The sequence below is a fragment of the Rattus norvegicus genome, chromosome 10, assembly GCF_021556685.1.
Source record: "Rattus norvegicus strain SHRSP/BbbUtx chromosome 10, alternate assembly SHRSP_T2T, whole genome shotgun sequence".
Classification (NCBI taxonomy): Eukaryota; Metazoa; Chordata; class Mammalia; order Rodentia; family Muridae; genus Rattus; species Rattus norvegicus.
Window position 1 is genome coordinate 10,840,518 of NC_141543.1, and position 19,553 is coordinate 10,860,070.

Sequence of the window (19,553 nt, forward strand, 5' to 3'; positions counted from 1 at the left end):
CCTGCAGCAGGTTGCCTGCGGGTGGATCCTGTGTGGTGATTCCCCCAGCTCTGCCACTGTCTTGGGCTCCTCCAGGAGCTGCAGCCGTTCTAGGGTGCAGAGCACTGTGCATTTGGGCTGAGAGCTTGCTGGGAACTGCTGCCCTCTTCCCTTAGAGCAGCCAGCTGTGGTAACCAACCACGGAGCGGCCCAGGGCAGGCGGGGAAAGTGCAAGTAAGCCACAGTTAGCCACTGAGTTTCTCTTTCCTGTTAGATGAGTGTTTTATGGGACCTGTAGGTGTGTGTGCAGGGCCACAGGGCAGCCCAGCTGGCTTATCCTTGAGGAACACACACACAGGAACAACCTATCAGCTATTTGGCTATTTCAAAAGTCACAGAAAGATACAGGGTTCCAGAAGGTTCCTTCATGGCTGTTCTAGGTCTCAAGTGACTTGACTATTCCCCACCATGCTATTTAACTCTGCCTTCTTAAAATGTTTTTGAGATAAGTCTCACTATGTTGCCAAGGCTAGCCCAAAACTTTGAAACTTCCTATTTCTGCCTCCCTAATGCTGGCGTTACAGTTACACTGAACTTCCTTTTTCTCTTAGTTTTTATCGCACTAATGTCTTTGTGTGCTTGTGTATGTGCGTGAGAATCTGTGGATGTGTGTGTAGATCAGAGAACAACTTGTGGGTCCTGGAGATTGAACTCAGGTCATCAGGTTTGGTGGCAGGAGCCCCCTCTCCAGACCCCAGTATTTATCCTCTGATTTACCATCTGTGACATATGTGTCTGCAAGCATGTGTGTCCACATAAATGTGTGGGGATGTGCATACATGTGTGTGTTCAGTAACACTCCATTTTATTGACATATGGTCTCTCCATTAATCTGGTTGGCAATTCCATGTAGTCTAACACATCAGCTCACCCCCACGGAGTCCCCCATCCCTGTCTCCCAAGTGCCCACACCTGCCTAGCTTTTACCTGGATTCTGAAGGTCCAAGTTCTTTATAAGCACCTTATCCACTGAACCATTTTCCTGGCCCCTTGCTTTGTTTGGGTCTCACTGTGTAGCCTAGGCCACCCTTGAATTCATGATAAGCCTCCTGCCTCAGTCTTCAGTGTTGGGATTATAGCTAATAGCAACTATGCCTGATTTGGGTTTTTTTTTTTCCTGATTTGTTTTATTTTCCTTCTTTCTCTTCTTTCTTTCTCTTTCCTTTTTCCTTTCTTTTTCTTTTCTCTTTCTTTCTTTCTTTCTTTCTTTCTTTTTTTTTTTTTGAGACAGGGTCTCACAATGTAGCCCCAGCTGGCCTTGAACTCACAAAGACACAAAGACCTTTCTGGCTCTGACTCCTGAGTTCTGGGACTGAAAGTATGTGTGCCACCCACACTTCTGGCTTGATCTTTTCTTGCTCTCAAACTGCATGTCCCCAAACACCCACAGAAAGAAGAGCAAATGTTTCCACCATAAAGAAATAAGGGCTGGGGAGATGGCTCAGTCAGTGGAGCACTTGCCGTGTAAGCATGAGGACCCGAGTGTGACCTCAGCACACATGTGCTTGCAGTGGGGCAGAAGCAGAGAGAGCCCTGGGACCCACTGGCTAGTCAGCCTAGCTCACACTGGGAGTTCTAGGATAGGGAGAGATCCTGTCTCCCCCAAAACAAGGTGATGGTTCCTTGGAATCATCCAAGGAACATACTCAGTGTTGATGTTTGACTTTGCAGGTACATACAGATGAATACACACACACACACACACACACACACACACACACACACACACACACACACACGCTGGATGGTTGAGGGAAGTAGACAGCCTTACCGTGGTTTAAGCACTACAGTGTGAACAAGTATGGGAACGACACATTCTCCATTCTCCATTAGTATGTACTGGCTTTATGTGTACATCAGTTAAAAATCTGGTGTAGTGGTGTGTGTCTGCAATCCCAGCAGCAGGGAAGGGGAGGCAGGAGGATCAGGAGTTCAAGGTCATCTTCAGCTACTTAGCCACACAGCCAATTCAAAACCCTCTTCCTCCTGCTGGATGGGAGGATGCTGGGCACAGGCTGCAGGCCCTGGAGGCCAACTCCCACCACCTCCCACCCCAGGGCTTCATATAAGCTACCTCTCCCCCCCACTCCCCCACACCCCTTCTCAGTAAACAGAGCCAGCTTGTGCAACACAAAGGACAGACAGAGTACTGAGCTAAGATGTCAACACCCCAAATACTTCTCACAGGGCTAGTGCTGCTGAGAATATCCAAGTCACTACGGGAAAGGGAAAGCGAAACCATAGGAATTAATCAATACTCATGAGGGAAAAGGAGAGGTAAGAGTGAGGCAGGAAAAGGAGGATCTGCGTTGAGGAGCCATTGTCAGCAGTCACTGAGCCCTGGGCTCCCTTCCTGGGCTGGAGGAAAAGTCTTCCTGAAGTGCCTCAGCCCCAAGGAAGGAAGTAGGGGTGGATGCCTGCCAAGAGCCTTTATTTAAATCACAATGGGTAGGTGGTTGGGTGGGCAGTTTGGTGGCCCACCCCTGTCACTCAGCATTTGGAGGTCAACAAAGAGTCAGTTCTATGGTCATTGGTCTCCTAGGATTGGGAGACAGAAAGCTGAGGGGGTCTTAGTTAGGGTTTTACTGCTGTGAACAGACACCATGACCTTATAAAGGACAACATTTAATTGGGGCTGGCTTACAGGTTCAGAGGTTCAGTCCATTATCATCAAGGCAGGAACATGGCAGCATCCAGCGGGCATGGTGCATGAGGAGCTACATCTTCATGTGAAGATGCTAACAGAACACTGGCTTCCAGGCAACTAGGACAAGGATCTTAAAGCCCGCCCCCACAATGACACACTTCCTCCAACAAGGCCATGCCTCCTAATAGTGCCACTCTCTGTGCTAAGCATATACAAACCACCACACTCCACTCCTTGGCCCTAATAGGCTCTAGAGGGGCCATACCTAGTCATAGCATAATAGAAAAGTACATTTAGTCCAACTTCCAAAGCCCCCATAGTCTATAGTGGTCTCAACAATGTTAAAAGTCCAAAGTTCAAGGTTCTCTTCTGACGTCCAATCACATAACTGTAATCCCTGAAGCAAGACAGGAAACCAACTGGGCAAACTCCAAATCTGCAGCTCCATGTCTGATGTCAAAGCGGTCTTCAGATCTCCAGCGCCTTTATCAGCTTTGCTGACTGCAATACAATTCTTTCTCTTGGGCTGGTCCCACTCCCTGACAGCAGCTTTCCTCGGCAGGTAGCCTATAGCTCTGACTTCTTTAGCATTGTGGAGCCTCCAAGGCAACTTCAGCTCCACAGCTCCTTGTTTCGATGTCTGGGATCCACACACAATCTTCTGGGCTCCTCCAAAGGGCTTGGGTCACTTCTCCAGCTCTTCAGTCTCTAGCACTCTGGGCTCTCACTGACTCCACTCCACTGCTGCTGCTGCTCTTGATCATCCCATGGTGCTGGCATCTCCAATACACTGGAGTCTTCTGCTGCAACCAGGCTTCACCAATAGCCTCTTATGGGCTCTCTCAAGCCTCAACTTATTTGCATGACCCCTTCAGTCCTGGGCTGTTGACTGCAAATGAGGCTGCACCTTCACCCATAGCCCATGCCCGCAGTGACTCATCTACAAGGCTACAGCTCCTAATAGTGCCACTCCCTGGGCCAAACATATACAAACCCTCACAGTAAGAGTATAGGAAGGGGGCTGGAGAGATGGCTCAGAGGTTGAGAGCACTGACTGCTCTTCCAGAGGTCCTGAGTTCAATTCCCGGCAACCACATGGTGGCTCACAACCATCTGTAATGGGGTCTGATGCCCTCTTCTGGTGTATCTGAAGACAGCTACGGTGTACTTATATATAATAAATCTTTAAAAAAAAAAAGAGTATAGGAAGGGATCAGGGATTGGTGCTGTTGCAAGGACCCATCCCTAGTGAACTACTTACTCTATCCAAGCTCCATCTTCAACAGGCCCATCAAATTGGGACTCTATTGAGGTGTTGAACTGTTCACTAGGTTAGAGCCTTCTGGTTCTAATCTGCTCTGAACTTTCTCATGCACACATTTTGTGGCTCTCAATACAGTTGGGGTTCCAGTCACATGAACCATTTCTGTTATATATGGAAATATATACTTTAATGTTCCAGAAAAACTTAAATCTTGGAGCACACACACACAGAGGCCTCACTATTAGTCAAGAGGATGTGTAAGCAGAAGTCTCCAATGGTTGGGCACCCCATGCCCATATCTTGGTTTCTATGCTACTCTAAGGAAACTGTTTGGAGATGTGATTCTAGGGCCAGACTGAATAACACAAGACAAGTCTAAAGCAGCTAGAGGGTTCTAAAGGTAGACTATAACTGCTAAAATCTGAATGTGAGGTAAATGGTTGGTCCCTGCATGGCAGCGCTCTCTTGGCAGGTTATGAAACTTTTGGGATATGCACCCTAGCCACTGGACACAGGCCACTAAGGGGACCGACCTTTGGAGGGTATGTCCATCTCCAGTTCTAGTCTAAAGGTTTCTGCTTCCTGATCCACGATGATGATGAGCCAGATTTGTTCAGTTACATGTATCCACATTGTGACAAAATACCTTAAGGGATTTGGCTCATAGTGAGGAGGGTACAACTCATCATGGTGGGAAGGCCAAACTAGCAAGAGGGTAAGGCATCAGGTCACATTGCAACCACAGCCAGGAAGCAGAGAGAGACGAACACCAGTACCCTGCCCACCTTCTCCTTTTCCCGAGTCCAGGACCCCAGCACGAGGGATGATACTGTCCACATAAAGAATGGGTCTTCCTGTGCCAATTGACCTATTCTACAAATGCCCTAATAGAAATGCTCAATTATTTGTCTCCTAAGTGAATCTAGATGCCATCAAATGTAATATCAACCATCACACCACACAAGCTCCCACTGCAGATGGAACCCCCCAAACGGAGTCAAACATCCTTCCTCCCTGAAGTTGCTTCTGTTGGACATTCTGCTACAGCAACAAGAAAAGCAACTAAGAAAAATAAAAGTGTGACATACGAATCCACACTGACAAAAATGATTACGTTGACTACAGAACCAGGTTTGGGGAGTGGGGACTTCCAGTGTACAGGGTTTCAGCAGCTGAAGATGTGATGTTTTGAGGCAGGCAAACACAATGCGCACTCCTTAAGTGTGGGCCCTGGGTAGGACCTTGAGCTGAAGGAGGACTCATCCAATGAACACCAGCCCTAGCCTACTCAGTCCCACCCACTGCAGTCTTATTGGGTTGAAGCTGGATCTTTGGACATCTCACTATCGGGTTGGAAGGTGGGGAGCCTGAACTCTTTGGAGTGCGCCCTCCCAACTTCTCTAGAGCTGCATTTTGTCCTGGGCTTAAAGAGCTCTGAAGCCATGTAGATGATTAGGGGCAGCAGTTAGGTGTCTGAGACAACTCTTTAACTAGACAGTAACACCTCTATCCTACCCACGTTTCCCTCGTGCTTGGACAGTGGGTAAGACTGGGTTTCCAGATGGCCAAAGCTAGCCTTTAGTCAGTCTTTGTTTGAACTTGAAAATTCAAGCTCAACCCTGAGCTATGGACTTAGAAAAAACAAAAAAAACAAAAAACAAAAAAACAACCAAACAACCAAACAACCAAACAAAAAAGCAGGTCCCGTGTGAGAAACACCCACAGTATGGGGCCTGGCTTAACACACAAACTGGGCTGGACTTCCACCTACTCAGTTCCTTGCCCAGAGGCTTTTGGGGAGACACAGACTGCACAACTGTCCTGTGAAGGCCAGTTCTTGGATGGGAGGCAACTGTGAGAAAGAAAAGAACTTGGAGGCAGAGTAAAAAGTCTGAGCTGTCTGAGACTTTCTCCATACCGGGCACTTTTTACATCCCTGCACATCTGCTCACTACCCCCTTAGAGGTCCCCTCTGCATCTTTAGACACTTCGGACACCAAGCAGCAGCTGTCAAGAAGGTGCCCATTGTGTCCCCAGTACACCGTGGGCCTCTGGTTTCTTACAGAAAGCATGACAAAACTTCTCTCATCCCATACTACTGTGACCAGATGCCAAGTCTAAATGAACTGTAATCCTCTAGACACCAAAAGTTCATGGGGGCACAGGGTGGGTCCCATTCCACCTCAGCCAATTCCTGGTTGCCGCTGAGCCTCCTTCCTTCTCACCTTTCAGCTTCCCTCTCAGGCTGTGCGGCAACACAACAGGAAGCTCGCTCCTGGGAGCAGTGGCCGGTACCAGCACCCACGTTCACTGCTGTCTAGTAATGTCCAACAGCTTCCTCAGTCCAAACACTGCATCTCTGTGACTCCCCTGTTTCTACCTGAGGCACCTGATGGGGCCCCAGTGCTTTACTAGAGCTCCTGTAACTCTGAGACCCTCTGGATTTATATGTCAGTGCCCGGGCTGGGGCTTTCCATAATTTCTTATAAGGTCAAGTTCCTTCAACAGCTCTGGGCAGTCTGAAGAGGTGTGTTTTTTCACAGTTGAGTTTTGTGTGACTGTTTCACCCACCTTGGTGGCCTTGGGTTATCTGTCAGGGTCTAGCCTGGAAGCAGGGGTGTGGTGGGCACTCACTAGCACCTAAGCTGAGTGACTGAATGCTCAGGCGGGTGCTATCCTTGTCACTTCTTAACTGTGACACAAGCAACTCCTGATGTCAAAGCCCTGCCCACCTCTCTCATGCCCATATTTGGACATGGTACAGGTCCTCACTGGACATGGTCTGTGAGGTCCTGGTCCTCTTTGACTTCATAATTCCCAGGGGCCACTAGTATCTATAAGAGGAAGAGGGTGCTGGCTCTCCAGCCACAGCCCACAAAATTCCACCTGCTCACAGGTTGGCTGGCTCGACCCAGGTGGTGCCCCCTGCTCTGAGCCAGCTCCCGGCCAAGCTAGCACCATGGCCAGATACCGATGCTGCCGCAGCAAAAGCAGGAGCAGATGCCGCCGCCGCAGGCGAAGATGTCGCAGACGGAGGAGGCGGTGCTGCAGGCGGAGGCGGCGAAGTGAGCAGAGGGCTGGGTCCAGGGGGTCCAGGGTCTATAGGGATCGGGCCCAGTCTGGGATTCCCTCTCACCATTTTCCTCGCCTTCCTAGGGTGCTGCCGCCGCCGCCGCTCATACACCTTTAGGTGTAAAAGATACTAGATGCACAGATAGCAAGTCCACCAAAACTCCTGCCTGAGAATTTTACCAGACTTCAAGAGCATCTCGCCACATCTTGAAAAATGCCACCGTCCGATGGAAAACAGGAGCCTGCTAAGGAACAATGCCACCTGTCAATAAATGTTGAAAACTCATCCCACTCCTGCCTCTTGATCCTTGTGCTCGGGGAGGGGTGCGCGGATGTGGTAAGGGGGCATGACTGGTCAAATGAGAAGGGCTTCAAAAAGAATCTTCAATATTGACTACCCAGCCACCTGTACAGATCCCTCCCCAGAAAGGCGTAGGGAAGACATATGTCCAAGGGCCTCTATGCACAGACACAAGGTTTCACCAATGGCAGACATGAGGGCTGCCTACCCCGAGGGGTCTTGAGCCCCAACCACGGAAAGACTGAGACAAAAGGCTACCTGGTCAGAAGCTGGGTATGGTGGTTTGAATGTTTGGCCAGGGAAGTGGCACTATTAGGTGTGGCCTTGTTGGAGGAAGTGTCTGTGTGAGGATGGGCTTAGAGAGCATCCTCGTGGCTGCCTGAGGATGTCAGTCTTCTGCCTTCGGAACAAGATGTAGAACTCTCAGCTCCTTCAGTACCAATCTGGCCTGGATGATGCCATGCGTCCCACCATAATGGACTGAACCTTTGCAACAGTAAGCCAGCCCCAATTGAATGTTAGTGTTTGCATTGCTGTGAAAGAGGCACCATGGGGGCTGGGGATTTAGCTCAGTGGTAGAGTGCTTGCCTAGCAAGCACAAGGCCCTGGGTTCGGTCCCCAGCTCCAGAAAAAAAAAGAGGCACCATGACCAAAGACAGAAGTTGGCACCGGGATTGGTTGCTGTGATAGGCCCGACCATGTTTTGTTTGGAGGAGTATGGACTTAGGGATGTTGGATTATAAAAGCAGCGGAATGCTTTGTGGGGAGTAGCAGCCATCCTCGTAGGACTATGGAAGACATTGGTGCTGAGGGTGATTTGAATATATATACTGATATTGTGGTGAAGCATTGAGAAAGGAAGCCTCAAAAAGCCCATCATAGACGTGCATTTGATCGAGCATAGCAAAGAGCGAAGGGGCACCAGGAAGTAAATAAAGCTGAATCCTGCATTCCAGGAGATACCAATGAGGAAGTGGCGATCTCAGAGCACGATCCCAGCCAGCAGTAACCACCTGGACTTTTTTTTTTTTTTTTTGGAGCTGGGGACCGAACCCAGGGCCTTGCGCTTGCTAGGCAAGTGCTCTACCACTGAGCTAAAGCCCCAGCCCCTCATCTGGACTTTTTAATCTGGAGTGATTTACAATCCAGAAATGGAGGGCACACTTGTGATCCAGATTTTTTTTTAGGTTTATTTATTTTATCCATATGAGTACATTGTGTTTTCGACACACCAGAAGAGGACATCAGATCCTATTACAGATGGCCGAGAGCCACCATGTGGTTGCTGGGAATTGAACTCAGGACCTCTAGAAGAGCAGTCAGTGCTCTTAATCACTGATCCATCTCTCCAGCCCCTGTGATCCAGATCTTGAGGCTGAAAGACACAGGCTTTTTTGATCTGGATCTCGAGGAACAGTGGCCATGAAGAGCTTAGGTCCAGGCATGGTAGCACAAACCTTAATTCCAGGAGACAAAGGCAAACAGATCTCAATTCAAGGCCAGCCTGGGACAGTGCAAGTTTGAGATGAAGAAAAGGTTAAGTCTGGTGGTTTGGGCCACACAGATCTCTTGAGTTCAAGGTTCTACAGAGCAAGTTCTAGGACGACCAAGCCTAGGCAATGAAGATGCAACGGAACAAGGGGACCATGTTCCAGCCCCAGCAAACAGCGGAACTTGGCAGCTTCAGCCATGTGGCTCTGGCTTTAGAGTCAAGAGAAGGAGGAGACTACTGGGACAATCGATGCTGGGTAGCTGGAGTTAAGGAATTAGTGGTGATTAAGAAGAGACCAGCACAAAGCTGCAGTGTTCCAGAGATAGCCAAGGTTGTACCTTGTGCTATGGCTGAACTTGGTAAGAGTCACCCTTGTGGTACTGGTTTTGAAGGCATGAAGGGGTCACGGAGAGCAGCTGAGGCTTGGCACTGAGAGAGGCCATGGAAGGTCATTGGTGAAGGTGCAGCCTCATTTGCAGTTGAGGGCACAGGACTGAAGGGGTCATGCTTGGCAAGGTGAGGCTTGGCACCACGAAGGGATCCTATTGGTGAAGCCTAGTTGCCGTGTGTTGGAGATACCATCACCGTAGGATGGCCACCAATAACAGCAGCAGCAAAATGGGGTCAACCAGAGCCTAGAGTGCTAGAGAGGAGCTGGAGAAGTGACTCCAAGCCCTTTGTGGATCAGAACAAATAGTCAAAGCTGCCTTGGAGACTGCAACATGGTAGAGATGTTAAGAGTTGTAGGAAATCTGCCGAGGAAAACTGCTAACAGGGAGTGGAAACAGTCCAGGAGGGTGCCAGCTCTGCCAAGAGCAGTCAAGGATGAAAGGAGTTAGAGATCTGAAGAGAGCTTTGATTTCAGACATGGAGAAGCAGAGTCTGGAGGTTTTGGTTCAGTATTTTCTGAAACGGTAATACATACTTTTGACTTTATAGGGAATTACAGTTAAGAAATTGCATGACTCTTAGAAGAGACTATGGACTTTTAACTTTGTTGAGTCTGTTATAGGCTATGGGACTTTTGAAGTTGGACTAAATGCCACCAATATTATATTTGGGGATAAGTATTGTCCCCAAAGACTCATATATTTGAACAAGCCTATGGGGGCCAGGGAGTGGCACAATTAGGTGTGGCCTTGTTGGAGTGGGTGTGGCCTGTTAGAGGAAGTGTGTCACTGAGGGGTGGGCTTAGAGACTCCTAGCTGCCTGAGGGTGCCAATCTTCTCCTGTTTGCCTACAGAACAGGATAAAGAACTCTCAGCTCCAGCACCAAGTCAGCCTCTCTGCTGCCTTGCTTCCCTCCATAATGGACTGAACATCTGAAACTGTAAGTCAGCCCCAGTTAAGTATTTGCCCTTCTAAGAGTTGCCTTGGTCATGGTGTATCTTCAATAGAAACTCTTAACTAAGACAGTGGGTGTCCAAGACTTGGAGCCCTTGACCCAATCCTGTGGCCTGGCTTGTGTGTGTGAATGCAGAAGTCAGATAACCTGGCATGTGCCCAAGAACCAGACAAGTTGTGTTTCCCAGTCTAGTCCAACGGCCACAGTAACAGTAGCAAACCAAAGCATCTACTGGGTCCCCTGCTACTAGGCTGTGTAGCCAAGGATACACCTCACATAAACTAGGCACACATTACCAACTGCTCATTGTACTGTCATCGGAGATCCCTTTTTGACATTCATGGTGACAGGTCAGATTCAGGAATTATGAGAGACTGAGTCCCTCTGTCCCACTCCCACACCCATCTGATTCTGGACTTCAACTTCAGATATAAGGAACCAAAACCACCATGTTGGGTCAATTCATATTTATCTATCTTACATACAATATACACACAAAGTACAAAACCCTCTGAGCTTCAGTAATATGGACAACTTTTTCTCCTGTTGGGTGGAGCCCAAACCCTTGCACATACTATTATGATAGGCTCAAATCTCTGGCTTAAAAGGGAGGTAGAGTTGAGCGGCATGTAGAAATGTTTCAGACATGTCTCAAGATAGGTCCAAGTGGTGAGAAAGATCCAAGACAGTCAGTTACACAAAACCTCAACCCTGCTTGCTCCTTATCTGCGCCTCAGTTTCCCTCATGGGAAGATATGTTATGAAGCTTTGGCCAGTGCCTGGCAGGCTGACAGCACAGACTGGGCTAAGAGTTGGTAGAGTGCTTCCTCGAATGCCCAACCAACGCCATGGGCTGGTAGCAAACGTGCAATTCCAGCCCTTGGGAGGTGAAGAGACCAGGGTTAGAAGTTCAAGGCTGTCTCACATTAAATAAGTCAGCATGCTACAGGACCTCAAGGCAAGACGAGTAACTTGGACCCTACTCCCAATCTGCCAGCCAGTGCTGCAAACTCTGTGTTGCCCTCACAGAGGAGACTGGGCAGGGTGGGAACAATCAATCAGGGGTGGGCCGACAGGTCACAGTGGGGTTCACCTTTATATATGAGCCCTCTGAGAGCCCCCCACACACACACCAGACCATCATCACCACCAAGAGCAGGTGGGCAGGCTACCGTCCCTCCTCTTCCAATCCAGGTCAGCTGCAGCCTCAACCCAGAACCTCCTGACCTCCTGGCACTATGGTTCGCTACCGAATGAGGAGCCCCAGTGAGGGTCAGCACCAGGGGCCTGGGCAAGACCATGAGCGCGAGGAGCAGGGGCAGGGGCAAGAGCTGAGCCCAGAGCGCGTGGAGGACTATGGGAGGACAGAAAGGGGCCACCACCACAGACACAGGCGCTGCAAGAGGCTTCACAGGATCCACAAGAGGCGCCGGTCATGCAGAAGGCGGAGGAGACACTCCTGCCGCCACAGGAGGCGGCATCGCAGAGGTAAGCACCCAGTAGCCAAGTCCCCCGCTACCTCTGCTGCTGCCCACGAAGGCAGGGGTGCCCCTCTCCAAACCCTGTTGCCTTCCGGGCAGCCTCGCAAACCTGAACTTTTCTCTACCCAGGCTGCAGAAGATCCCGAAGGAGGAGGAGCTGCAGGTGCAGGAAATGCAGGTGGCACTATTATTAAGCCTCCCCAGGTCGATCCATTCTGCCTGGAGCTAAGGAAGTCACCTGCCTCAGGAAGTCACCTGCCCAAGCAAAGTCATGTAAGGCCACAACACCATTCCATGTTGATATCTGAGCCCTGAGCTGCCAAGGAGCCACGAAATCTAAGTAATGAGCAAAGCCACCTGCTAAATAAAGCTTGTCATGAGATTAACTGACTGCCGTTTTCCTTTCGTGGGTGCCGTGGGCCTGAGGGAGGGGACTGGGGAACAAGGGCTACTCTTGCAGTAAGGAAGTGACGTGAACCATGCATAGGTGGCCAAATACAAGCATCCTTACAAGTAGAGAATGAAGTGCTGGGGGAGGGGGAGGTAGGGTAGGGTAGAATGGGGTGGGGTGGGGAGCGCAGTAGTGTGCTGTGGTGGGTTGGGGCATGGCAACACGTGGCGTGGTGGGGCTGGACTGAGACCTGGAAGTGCGTCTGACCTGGAAGTGCGTCCATCTTCCTATCACACTGAGTTCATGAGTTCCGGCTTAAGACAACTTGTTCAGCTCTTGCCCTTGCCCACTCCAGCTTCTGATCCACCCAATGATCCCAGCTCATGGGGCCATCTGAGCCAGCAGGGTTCCTGGAAAATGTTAGCCTAGCTCCAAATTCTGGGGGTGGGGGAGGGTGGTGCCTTGGAGCCTTTGTGAGGTCAGCGCCACACCCACTGGCCTCACATCCTCTCACTGCCCAGGCTGCCTCCCTCCTAGTCCAGAGAGACAGGAGTGGGCGATGGGTTCCCGCTGTGCCAAGCTCAGCACCGGCCACGGCCCGGCCCAGAACACGGGTCACAGCCGTGGCCACGAGTCCTCCATGAAGAAACTCGTGGCCTGTGTGAGTCAAGACAACTTCTCCCTGTCATCAGAGGGTGAGGAAGAGGAGGAGGATGAGGAAGATGAGGAGGAGGAAGATGATGATGAGGAAGACGAGGAGGAGGAGCAGATCCCGGTGAAAGGCAAGCTGCTGCTGCTGGAGCCCGAAAAGCAAGATGGTGCTGAGGATGCTGTGGCCCAGCCAAGCCCGGAGCCCAAGCAGAAGCACTCCTGACCCATCAAGGCCTGCCCGGCAGTGGGTGCCCATTGCCATGCCAGAGGAAGAGGACATTCAGAAAAGAATAAAGAGTCTCCATGGAACTCTCCTGGGCTCCCTCTTTCCCTTTATGTGCATGCGTGTGTGTGTGCATGTGTGTGTAGAAGCACCAAGGGAGCCTCTGTAGACTGAGACGTCTCACTGGGGGCACTGTCAGGGCTGGCTGTGCTTCGAGGCAGGCTCTATGAATAGAAAGTAGATGAGGAGGCAGGATCCTCATCTTCTGAAGAACAAGGATGTGGCTGTAGGCAAAGAAGCGCAGAGGAACAGTCCCAGGTCCTGGTTCCGTCTCTTATTAACTCAAGTGATTTGTGGGTGGCACATGGGAGGAAGGCAGGATGGAAGGTCCTCTTAGTCCTTGGCTTTCACACATGGGAGGAAGGCAGGATGGAAGGTCCTCTTAGTCCTTGGCTTTCACCCACCCTGTCACCGAGGCCTCCTCCAGAGTCTGACCCAGTCACTGGGGACTCGGGAAGGGAAAGCCAGTTCTTAGGGGCAAGTGGGTTTGGGGAAGGTTAAATATGTCCTTTAGCTGTGGCCAGTTCTCCCCTAGGAGCTGCAGAGGCCTCAGGGCTGTGTAGCAGAAGCAGAGCCTGTGCAGAAGCAGAGCCTGTTTTAGGTGTACAACAATGGTCTGGGTGTAGGTGTCACCAGCCACTCCTCTAGAAACGTTGGGCTTATGGCTACAGCAACCCAACCCGTACATCGGCATGGCCTTGTACGTGCCAGGCACGTTGCTGTGACAGCTCTTCTACCCTTTGTGAGAACACTTGTCAGTGTACAGTACCATGATTCTTCAAAGCTATGCTATTAGAATGTGGACACAGGTCTTGGGAAGGGGAAGCTACCAGACAAAGCTGGTTGCAAAGGATGAACAGAGTAGGCAGGGCTCATTAAATCGGAGTTTTCACTTGGCATGTTTATTAAAAAATGAACTTAAAACTGGAACCCCAGAACTGGAGGAAGAGTCCTTGAGCTGAGACTGTCTCAGCAGGTACAGGAACATGTCATCGAGCTGAGTTCAAGGAGAGAAAACCCCTCCTGAGAGTAGTCTTCTGAACACACACACACACACACACACACACACACACACACACACACACACAGAAGCATGGGTGGGAAGGGGCAGTTCTTCAGGAGTACAGAAGTGTGCGCAGGGCCATGCAGGCAGGATCATCTCAGTATGAGTGGCAGGGTGATCAGAGGTGGCTCTAGTAAAATACAACTTGACCTTTTCTTTCCCAGGCTGGGTACTGAAGCAAAGACCACCAGGACTTGAGGCATCCCAGGCTGATGAGAATGGGGGTCATGTAAGACTGAGGGAGCCCTTGGGATATGCAAGATCAGACCAGATCTGTGAACCTAACCCTCAACCTCCCACCTGCTGAGCTCCTAATCGCTCAAGCCTTTGGTCCAAGGCGCTATCCAATCAGGGTACACTGGCTCACTGCCCACACATTGGCTATTACTTCCTATGGTAGGCCAGGCACTAGGTGGCTGGGTGGAAAAGAATTCTGCAGCTGTCTTGAGGCCTTCAAGCGCAGACCGCAGGCTGATCTTTAACTTCACGATATAACTTCTCTGTCACTACCCTCAGCATCGATGTCACCATGAGGAGGGTACAGTTATTAGGAGAACTGGAATAGAAAGAAAGGACACACACAGTTGAAAACAAGGAAGCTGCAGGTCTGAGATGTGGGCTCAGCACAATCTGACCTGACCCACAGGACCCTAAAAGCTGCCCCGCCCTGGGGTGAGGGTGAGGGGCAGGGCTTTGCCATACCTGTCACCCTCTGTGGCCTGTGCCATCATAATTGGCCCAGCTATATAACTAGGGGCTCAGAGGACTCCCCAAAGCGAGGCCTGCTGGGAGAAGAGGAGGAGGAGGAAGTCTCTGCCCCTCCGAGTGTGGCCTCCCATGGACACCAAGATGCAGAGCCTTCCCACCACTCATCCCCACCCGCACAGCTCCTCTCGGCCTCAAAGTCACACCAATAACCAGTGTGCCTGCAGCCACCACTGCCGGAGCTGCAGCCAAGCAGGCCACCCGAGCTCCAGTTCCAGCCCCAGCTCTGGCCCGCCGACGAAGCACCCCAAAACACCCATGCACTCTCGTTACTCACCTTCAAGACCCAGCCACCGCGGCAGCTGCCCCAAGAACAGGAAGACCTTGGAAGGGAAAGTGAGCAAGAGAAAGGCGGTCAGGAGGCGGAAGCGGACTCACAGAGCTAAGAGGCGTAGCTCAGGTACCGAACTGCCCAGTGGGGTCGTGGGAGACACTCTGCTGTACCCTAAGGATGCAGGCAAGGCTGCCCGGGAGGCCAGCCAGCTTCCCTGAGCCACAAGCATTAAACTGGTTTCTAGAGGAAGGGCAGAATGCAGAGGAGTGGAGGGGAGCAGACAGGTATTAAAAGCCCTTTTCCCATTCCTATTTTTTAGGACGAAGATACAAGTGACACACTCCAGGATGTTCCTGTGTCCATTTGATCCCAAAAGGAGATAGCCATCACTAGGGGAATGTTGGGATGACAGTACAGGAACATGTCACTGCAGCAATTTCTATGCAACATGGATTAAAGCTTGTACCCTGGAAGCCTAGTCTTGAGTCTTTTTTTTTAAATAAAGCATTCCTATCCAACACTTAATGTGGCACAGAGATGCCCACATGTGTGCATACCACAGACTGACAGCAGGGAGGCACTGCCCGGCTAACAAAGTTCAGGGAATTGAACAAGTACTTTCCCATAACTCACTGCACAATCACCCAGTCGTCCCCACCCCTCTCCCATCTGTGCTGCCACTTTCAAAATCACACAGGGGCAGCGGGCAGTGCTTCCCAAGCTGGGAATGTGGCTGCAGGAGGCACCACTTGCACTGAAGCCTGCAAGACCTACAATGGCAGCTGCTGTGGGCACTGGGCTCTCTGGACCCCTGGGGGGGGTGTGTGTCAGGAAGCGGCTATACTGTTCAGCCTGTTTCTTTTTCACAACTCTTAGAAACTGAAACCAAGTTGTCCAAAGACTCAGCTTGACTCACTCTGTACTTTGGAACAGGGAGTTTATGTGCCAGCCCCTTGACTGGATCCAAACCATCAGAGTGGGGCAGTAGGCAGTGGGTAGGGTCAAAGAAACAGACCCCTGGCTATACACTTCAGTAAGGCTAGGCATCATTGGAATATGGTGGATGGGAGAGGGCTAGCCAGGGAGGGGTGTGGAAGGGGTGTGGGAGGGGGTGGGGTTGGAGTGGGGATGGGGGTGAGGTAACTCTCCTGAGAGTTGGTGGAGGAGGTGGTGGTGAAGCCTAGAGCCATCTGCTAACCAAGAGCCTTGGCAGGGAAGCAGGCCTGCAGGAGACAGCCCAGCCTTGCTACATCAGCGCCAACCCTCCTGCCAAGTCCCAAAGGGATACTGTACCCCAAGAGGCTTTCTTATACACTTTGCCTGGACTGGGAGCACAGGCTGGGGATGGAATTCACCAACCCCAGTACTACTAAAATAGGCTGGTACAGGGTCCTGTGTTCAGTCCCCTGCACTGCAAAAACCAAGCACGGTCATGCTTGTAATTCCAGGAAGGCAGGAAGACCTGATGCCAGCCTGGGGAAACCGAGGCGGGGAGACCAGGAGGCCTTGGCCTCAGAGCTTCAGAGTCGCGTGGCAGCAAACAGAGAAACCTGTAGAGGGCAGTGTGCGTCACTTAGCTCAGGGAAGCTGCACGCGAAACTCACCCGCCTTCATTCATAAACATCGTCAGCTAGGCACCTACTCCTGGGCTTTCAGGACAAACTGAATCACGAAACCACAGTGTCCTTAAAATAGGTCTGACCGCCTGAATCCCTGGCCAAGGTGTGTACGGGGCATGGGAGCCCTTGTGCAGAGATGCTTGCAGGAGCCTTGAGGGGCTCTGTAAGACAGAGGCTAGGAAGACAAAGTTTGGGGGCTACAGCTTCTTGTCCTGCCCGGGGCCTCAGTTTCTTCGGTTGCCCACGTAGGAGTGCAGAGAGTCCAGGCCCCTGGGGACCCAACCCAACCCCGCCCAGTTTCCGAGGAACTCGTCCGGGAGCGGGGGCGCCCCTCCCGCACCGCCTTAGGCTTCCTTTGAAGCCTCTGCGGTCAGGCCACCGCTTCCTGGGAAGCCCAAGCCAAGGCCAGGCCGAGTGGCCAACGGGAGGGGCCCGCGCGCGATTCTGGAGGAGGGCGGCGGCCCCACAGGTCTCCAGGGCTGGCTAGCCGGGCTCCTAGAGCGGAGACTGCCAAGGCCTTCGGGTCCTGGGCAGGAAGGATCCTGGCAGGGAGGAGTTGCTTGGGGGGTGGGGGGGAAAGGCTCCAGGCGCGGTGGAGCTCTGACCAGGAGAATGCACACACTCGGAGGGGAGGAGGCGTGTCAGCCCCAAGCTAGCATCCCACCCGGGGAGCAGCGATGTGGGGCGAAGGTAGCCAGAGCAAAAGAGCAGGCACCAGGTGACACGAAACAGAAGATTCCGGGTAGAGCCAGAACCCCAGAAGTCCCATTCAGGGAAGGTGCGAGGCGAGAACGAGTTAGGTGGACCCTCTCCAGGGGCAGCCAAAGAAATCTAAAGAGAACCCGAAGGACTTGCCGGAAAGAGAAACCGAAAGCGGCGGTGGGCGGGATCGGTGGGCGGGGCCTCCCTGGTTTAAGAGCTTGATGCAGGGGCGGGCAGCAGCAGAGAGAACTGCGGCCGTGGCAGCGGCACGGCTCCCGGTCCCGGAGCATGCGCGACAGCAGCCCCGGAACCCCCAGCCGCGGCGCCCCGCGTCCCGCCGCCAGGTGAGCCGAGGCAGCTGCGAAGGAGCAGGCGGGAGGGGATGGGAGGAAGGGGAGCAGAGCCTGGCAGGACTATCCTCGCAGACTGCATGGCGGGGTCGTGGATGCTATGCCTCTGGCGCCCGCCCCACCGGCTGGCCCAGGCGGCCCCTCGCGCGCGCGGGGCGCCGTCAGCCCCTCCTCTCCGGCCCTGAGCCCGGATCGTCCGCCCGGGTTCCAGTTCCCGGCGTGGCCAGTAGGCGGCAGCCGCGAGGCGGCAAGCCACCCAGCGGGGACGGCCTGGAGTCGGGCCCCTCTCCACGCCCCCTTCTCCACGCGCGCGGGGAGGCAGGGCTCCACCGCCAGTCTGGAAGGGTTCCACATACAGGAACGGCCTACTTCGCAGATGAGCCCACCGAGGCTCAGGCTCCGGGCGGATTCTGCGTGTCACCCTCGCTCCTTGGGGTCCGCTGGCCGGCCTGTGCCACCCGGACGCCCGGCTCACTGCCTCTGTCTCCCCCATCAGCGCAGCCCCGGACGCTATGGCCCACCCCTCCAGCTGGCCCCTCGAGTAGGATGGTAGCACGTAACCAGGTGGCAGCCGACAATGCGATCTCCCCGGCATCAGAGCCCCGACGGCGGCCAGAGCCATCCTCGTCCTCGTCTTCGTCCTCGCCGGCGGCCCCGGCGCGTCCCCGGCCCTGCCCGGTGGTCCCGGCCCCGGCTCCGGGCGACACTCACTTCCGCACCTTCCGCTCCCACTCTGATTACCGGCGCATCACGCGGACCAGCGCTCTCCTGGACGCCTGCGGCTTCTACTGGGGACCCCTGAGCGTGCATGGGGCGCACGAACGGCTGCGTGCCGAGCCCGTGGGCACCTTCTTGGTGCGCGACAGTCGCCAGCGGAACTGCTTCTTCGCGCTCAGCGTGAAGATGGCTTCGGGCCCCACGAGCATTCGTGTGCACTTCCAGGCCGGCCGCTTCCACCTGGACGGCAGCCGCGAGACCTTCGACTGCCTCTTCGAGCTGCTGGAGCACTACGTGGCGGCGCCGCGCCGCATGTTGGGGGCCCCACTGCGCCAGCGCCGCGTGCGGCCGCTGCAGGAGCTGTGTCGCCAGCGCATCGTGGCCGCCGTGGGTCGCGAGAACCTGGCACGCATCCCTCTTAACCCGGTACTCCGTGACTACCTGAGTTCCTTCCCCTTCCAGATCTGACCGGCTGCCGCCGTGCCCGCAGCATTAAGTGGGAGCGCCTTATTATTTCTTATTATTAATTATTATTATTTTTCTGGAACCACGTGGGAGCCCTCCCCGCCTAGGTCGGAGGGAGTGGGTGTGGAGGGTGAGATGCCTCCCACTTCTGGCTGGAGACCTTATCCCGCCTCTCGGGGGGCCTCCCCTCCTGGTGCTCCCTCCCGGTCCCCCTGGTTGTAGCAGCTTGTGTCTGGGGCCAGGACCTGAACTCCACGCCTACCTCTCCATGTTTACATGTTCCCAGTATCTTTGCACAAACCAGGGGTGGGGGAGGGTCTCTGGCTTCATTTTTCTGCTGTGCAGAATATTCTATTTTATATTTTTACATCCAGTTTAGATAATAAACTTTATTATGAAAGTTTTTTTTTTAAAGAAACAAAGATTTCTAGAGCGTATGTATGCTTTGGCCAAACGTCCTGGGTTGGGAGCGGCGGTATACAGATTGACTTTCTTGAAGTCTTGGGGATGCTGGGGACCAGGCATCTTGTACAGCTCCACCCACAGTACTGGGAACCAAACTTCCAGGCTAGTTTTGGTTTATGATTGGGAAGATGGCCGCTCCAGTCTGAGCTCCCCTGAGTATCATGCCT

General features: G+C 52.8%; 5 protein-coding genes across 5 annotated transcripts; all 5 read left to right on the top strand.

Annotated features, from left to right (window-relative positions):
* The first annotated feature begins 6,817 nt into the window (after positions 1-6,817).
* On the top strand, positions 6,818-7,313 carry Prm1 (protamine 1). The gene is made up of 2 exons (NM_001002850.2): positions 6,818-7,015; positions 7,107-7,313. The coding sequence occupies exons 1-2, from the start codon at positions 6,910-6,912 to the stop codon at positions 7,154-7,156; spliced, it is 156 nt and encodes a 51-aa protein (NP_001002850.1). The 5' UTR covers positions 6,818-6,909; the 3' UTR covers positions 7,157-7,313.
* Positions 7,314-11,285: 3,972 nt separating this feature from the next.
* Positions 11,286-12,027, top strand: Prm2 (protamine 2). The gene is made up of 2 exons (NM_012873.2): positions 11,286-11,648; positions 11,771-12,027. The coding sequence occupies exons 1-2, from the start codon at positions 11,399-11,401 to the stop codon at positions 11,833-11,835; spliced, it is 315 nt and encodes a 104-aa protein (NP_037005.1). The 5' UTR covers positions 11,286-11,398; the 3' UTR covers positions 11,836-12,027.
* A 444-nt stretch (positions 12,028-12,471) lies between these two features.
* Prm3 (protamine 3) lies at positions 12,472-12,986 on the top strand. The gene is given in 1 exon segment (NM_001002855.2): positions 12,472-12,986. A coding segment is annotated over 1 exon segment (315 nt). The 5' UTR covers positions 12,472-12,591; the 3' UTR covers positions 12,907-12,986.
* Positions 12,987-14,812: 1,826 nt separating this feature from the next.
* Tnp2 (transition protein 2) lies at positions 14,813-15,541 on the top strand. The gene is made up of 2 exons (NM_017057.2): positions 14,813-15,194; positions 15,388-15,541. The coding sequence occupies exons 1-2, from the start codon at positions 14,867-14,869 to the stop codon at positions 15,402-15,404; spliced, it is 345 nt and encodes a 114-aa protein (NP_058753.2). The 5' UTR covers positions 14,813-14,866; the 3' UTR covers positions 15,405-15,541.
* Positions 15,542-17,651: 2,110 nt separating this feature from the next.
* Socs1 (suppressor of cytokine signaling 1) lies at positions 17,652-19,343 on the top strand. Its single transcript, NM_145879.2, is given in 2 exon segments — positions 17,652-17,733; positions 18,236-19,343. A coding segment is annotated over 1 exon segment (639 nt). The 5' UTR covers positions 17,652-17,733; positions 18,236-18,285; the 3' UTR covers positions 18,925-19,343.
* The last annotated feature ends 210 nt before the right edge of the window (positions 19,344-19,553 follow it).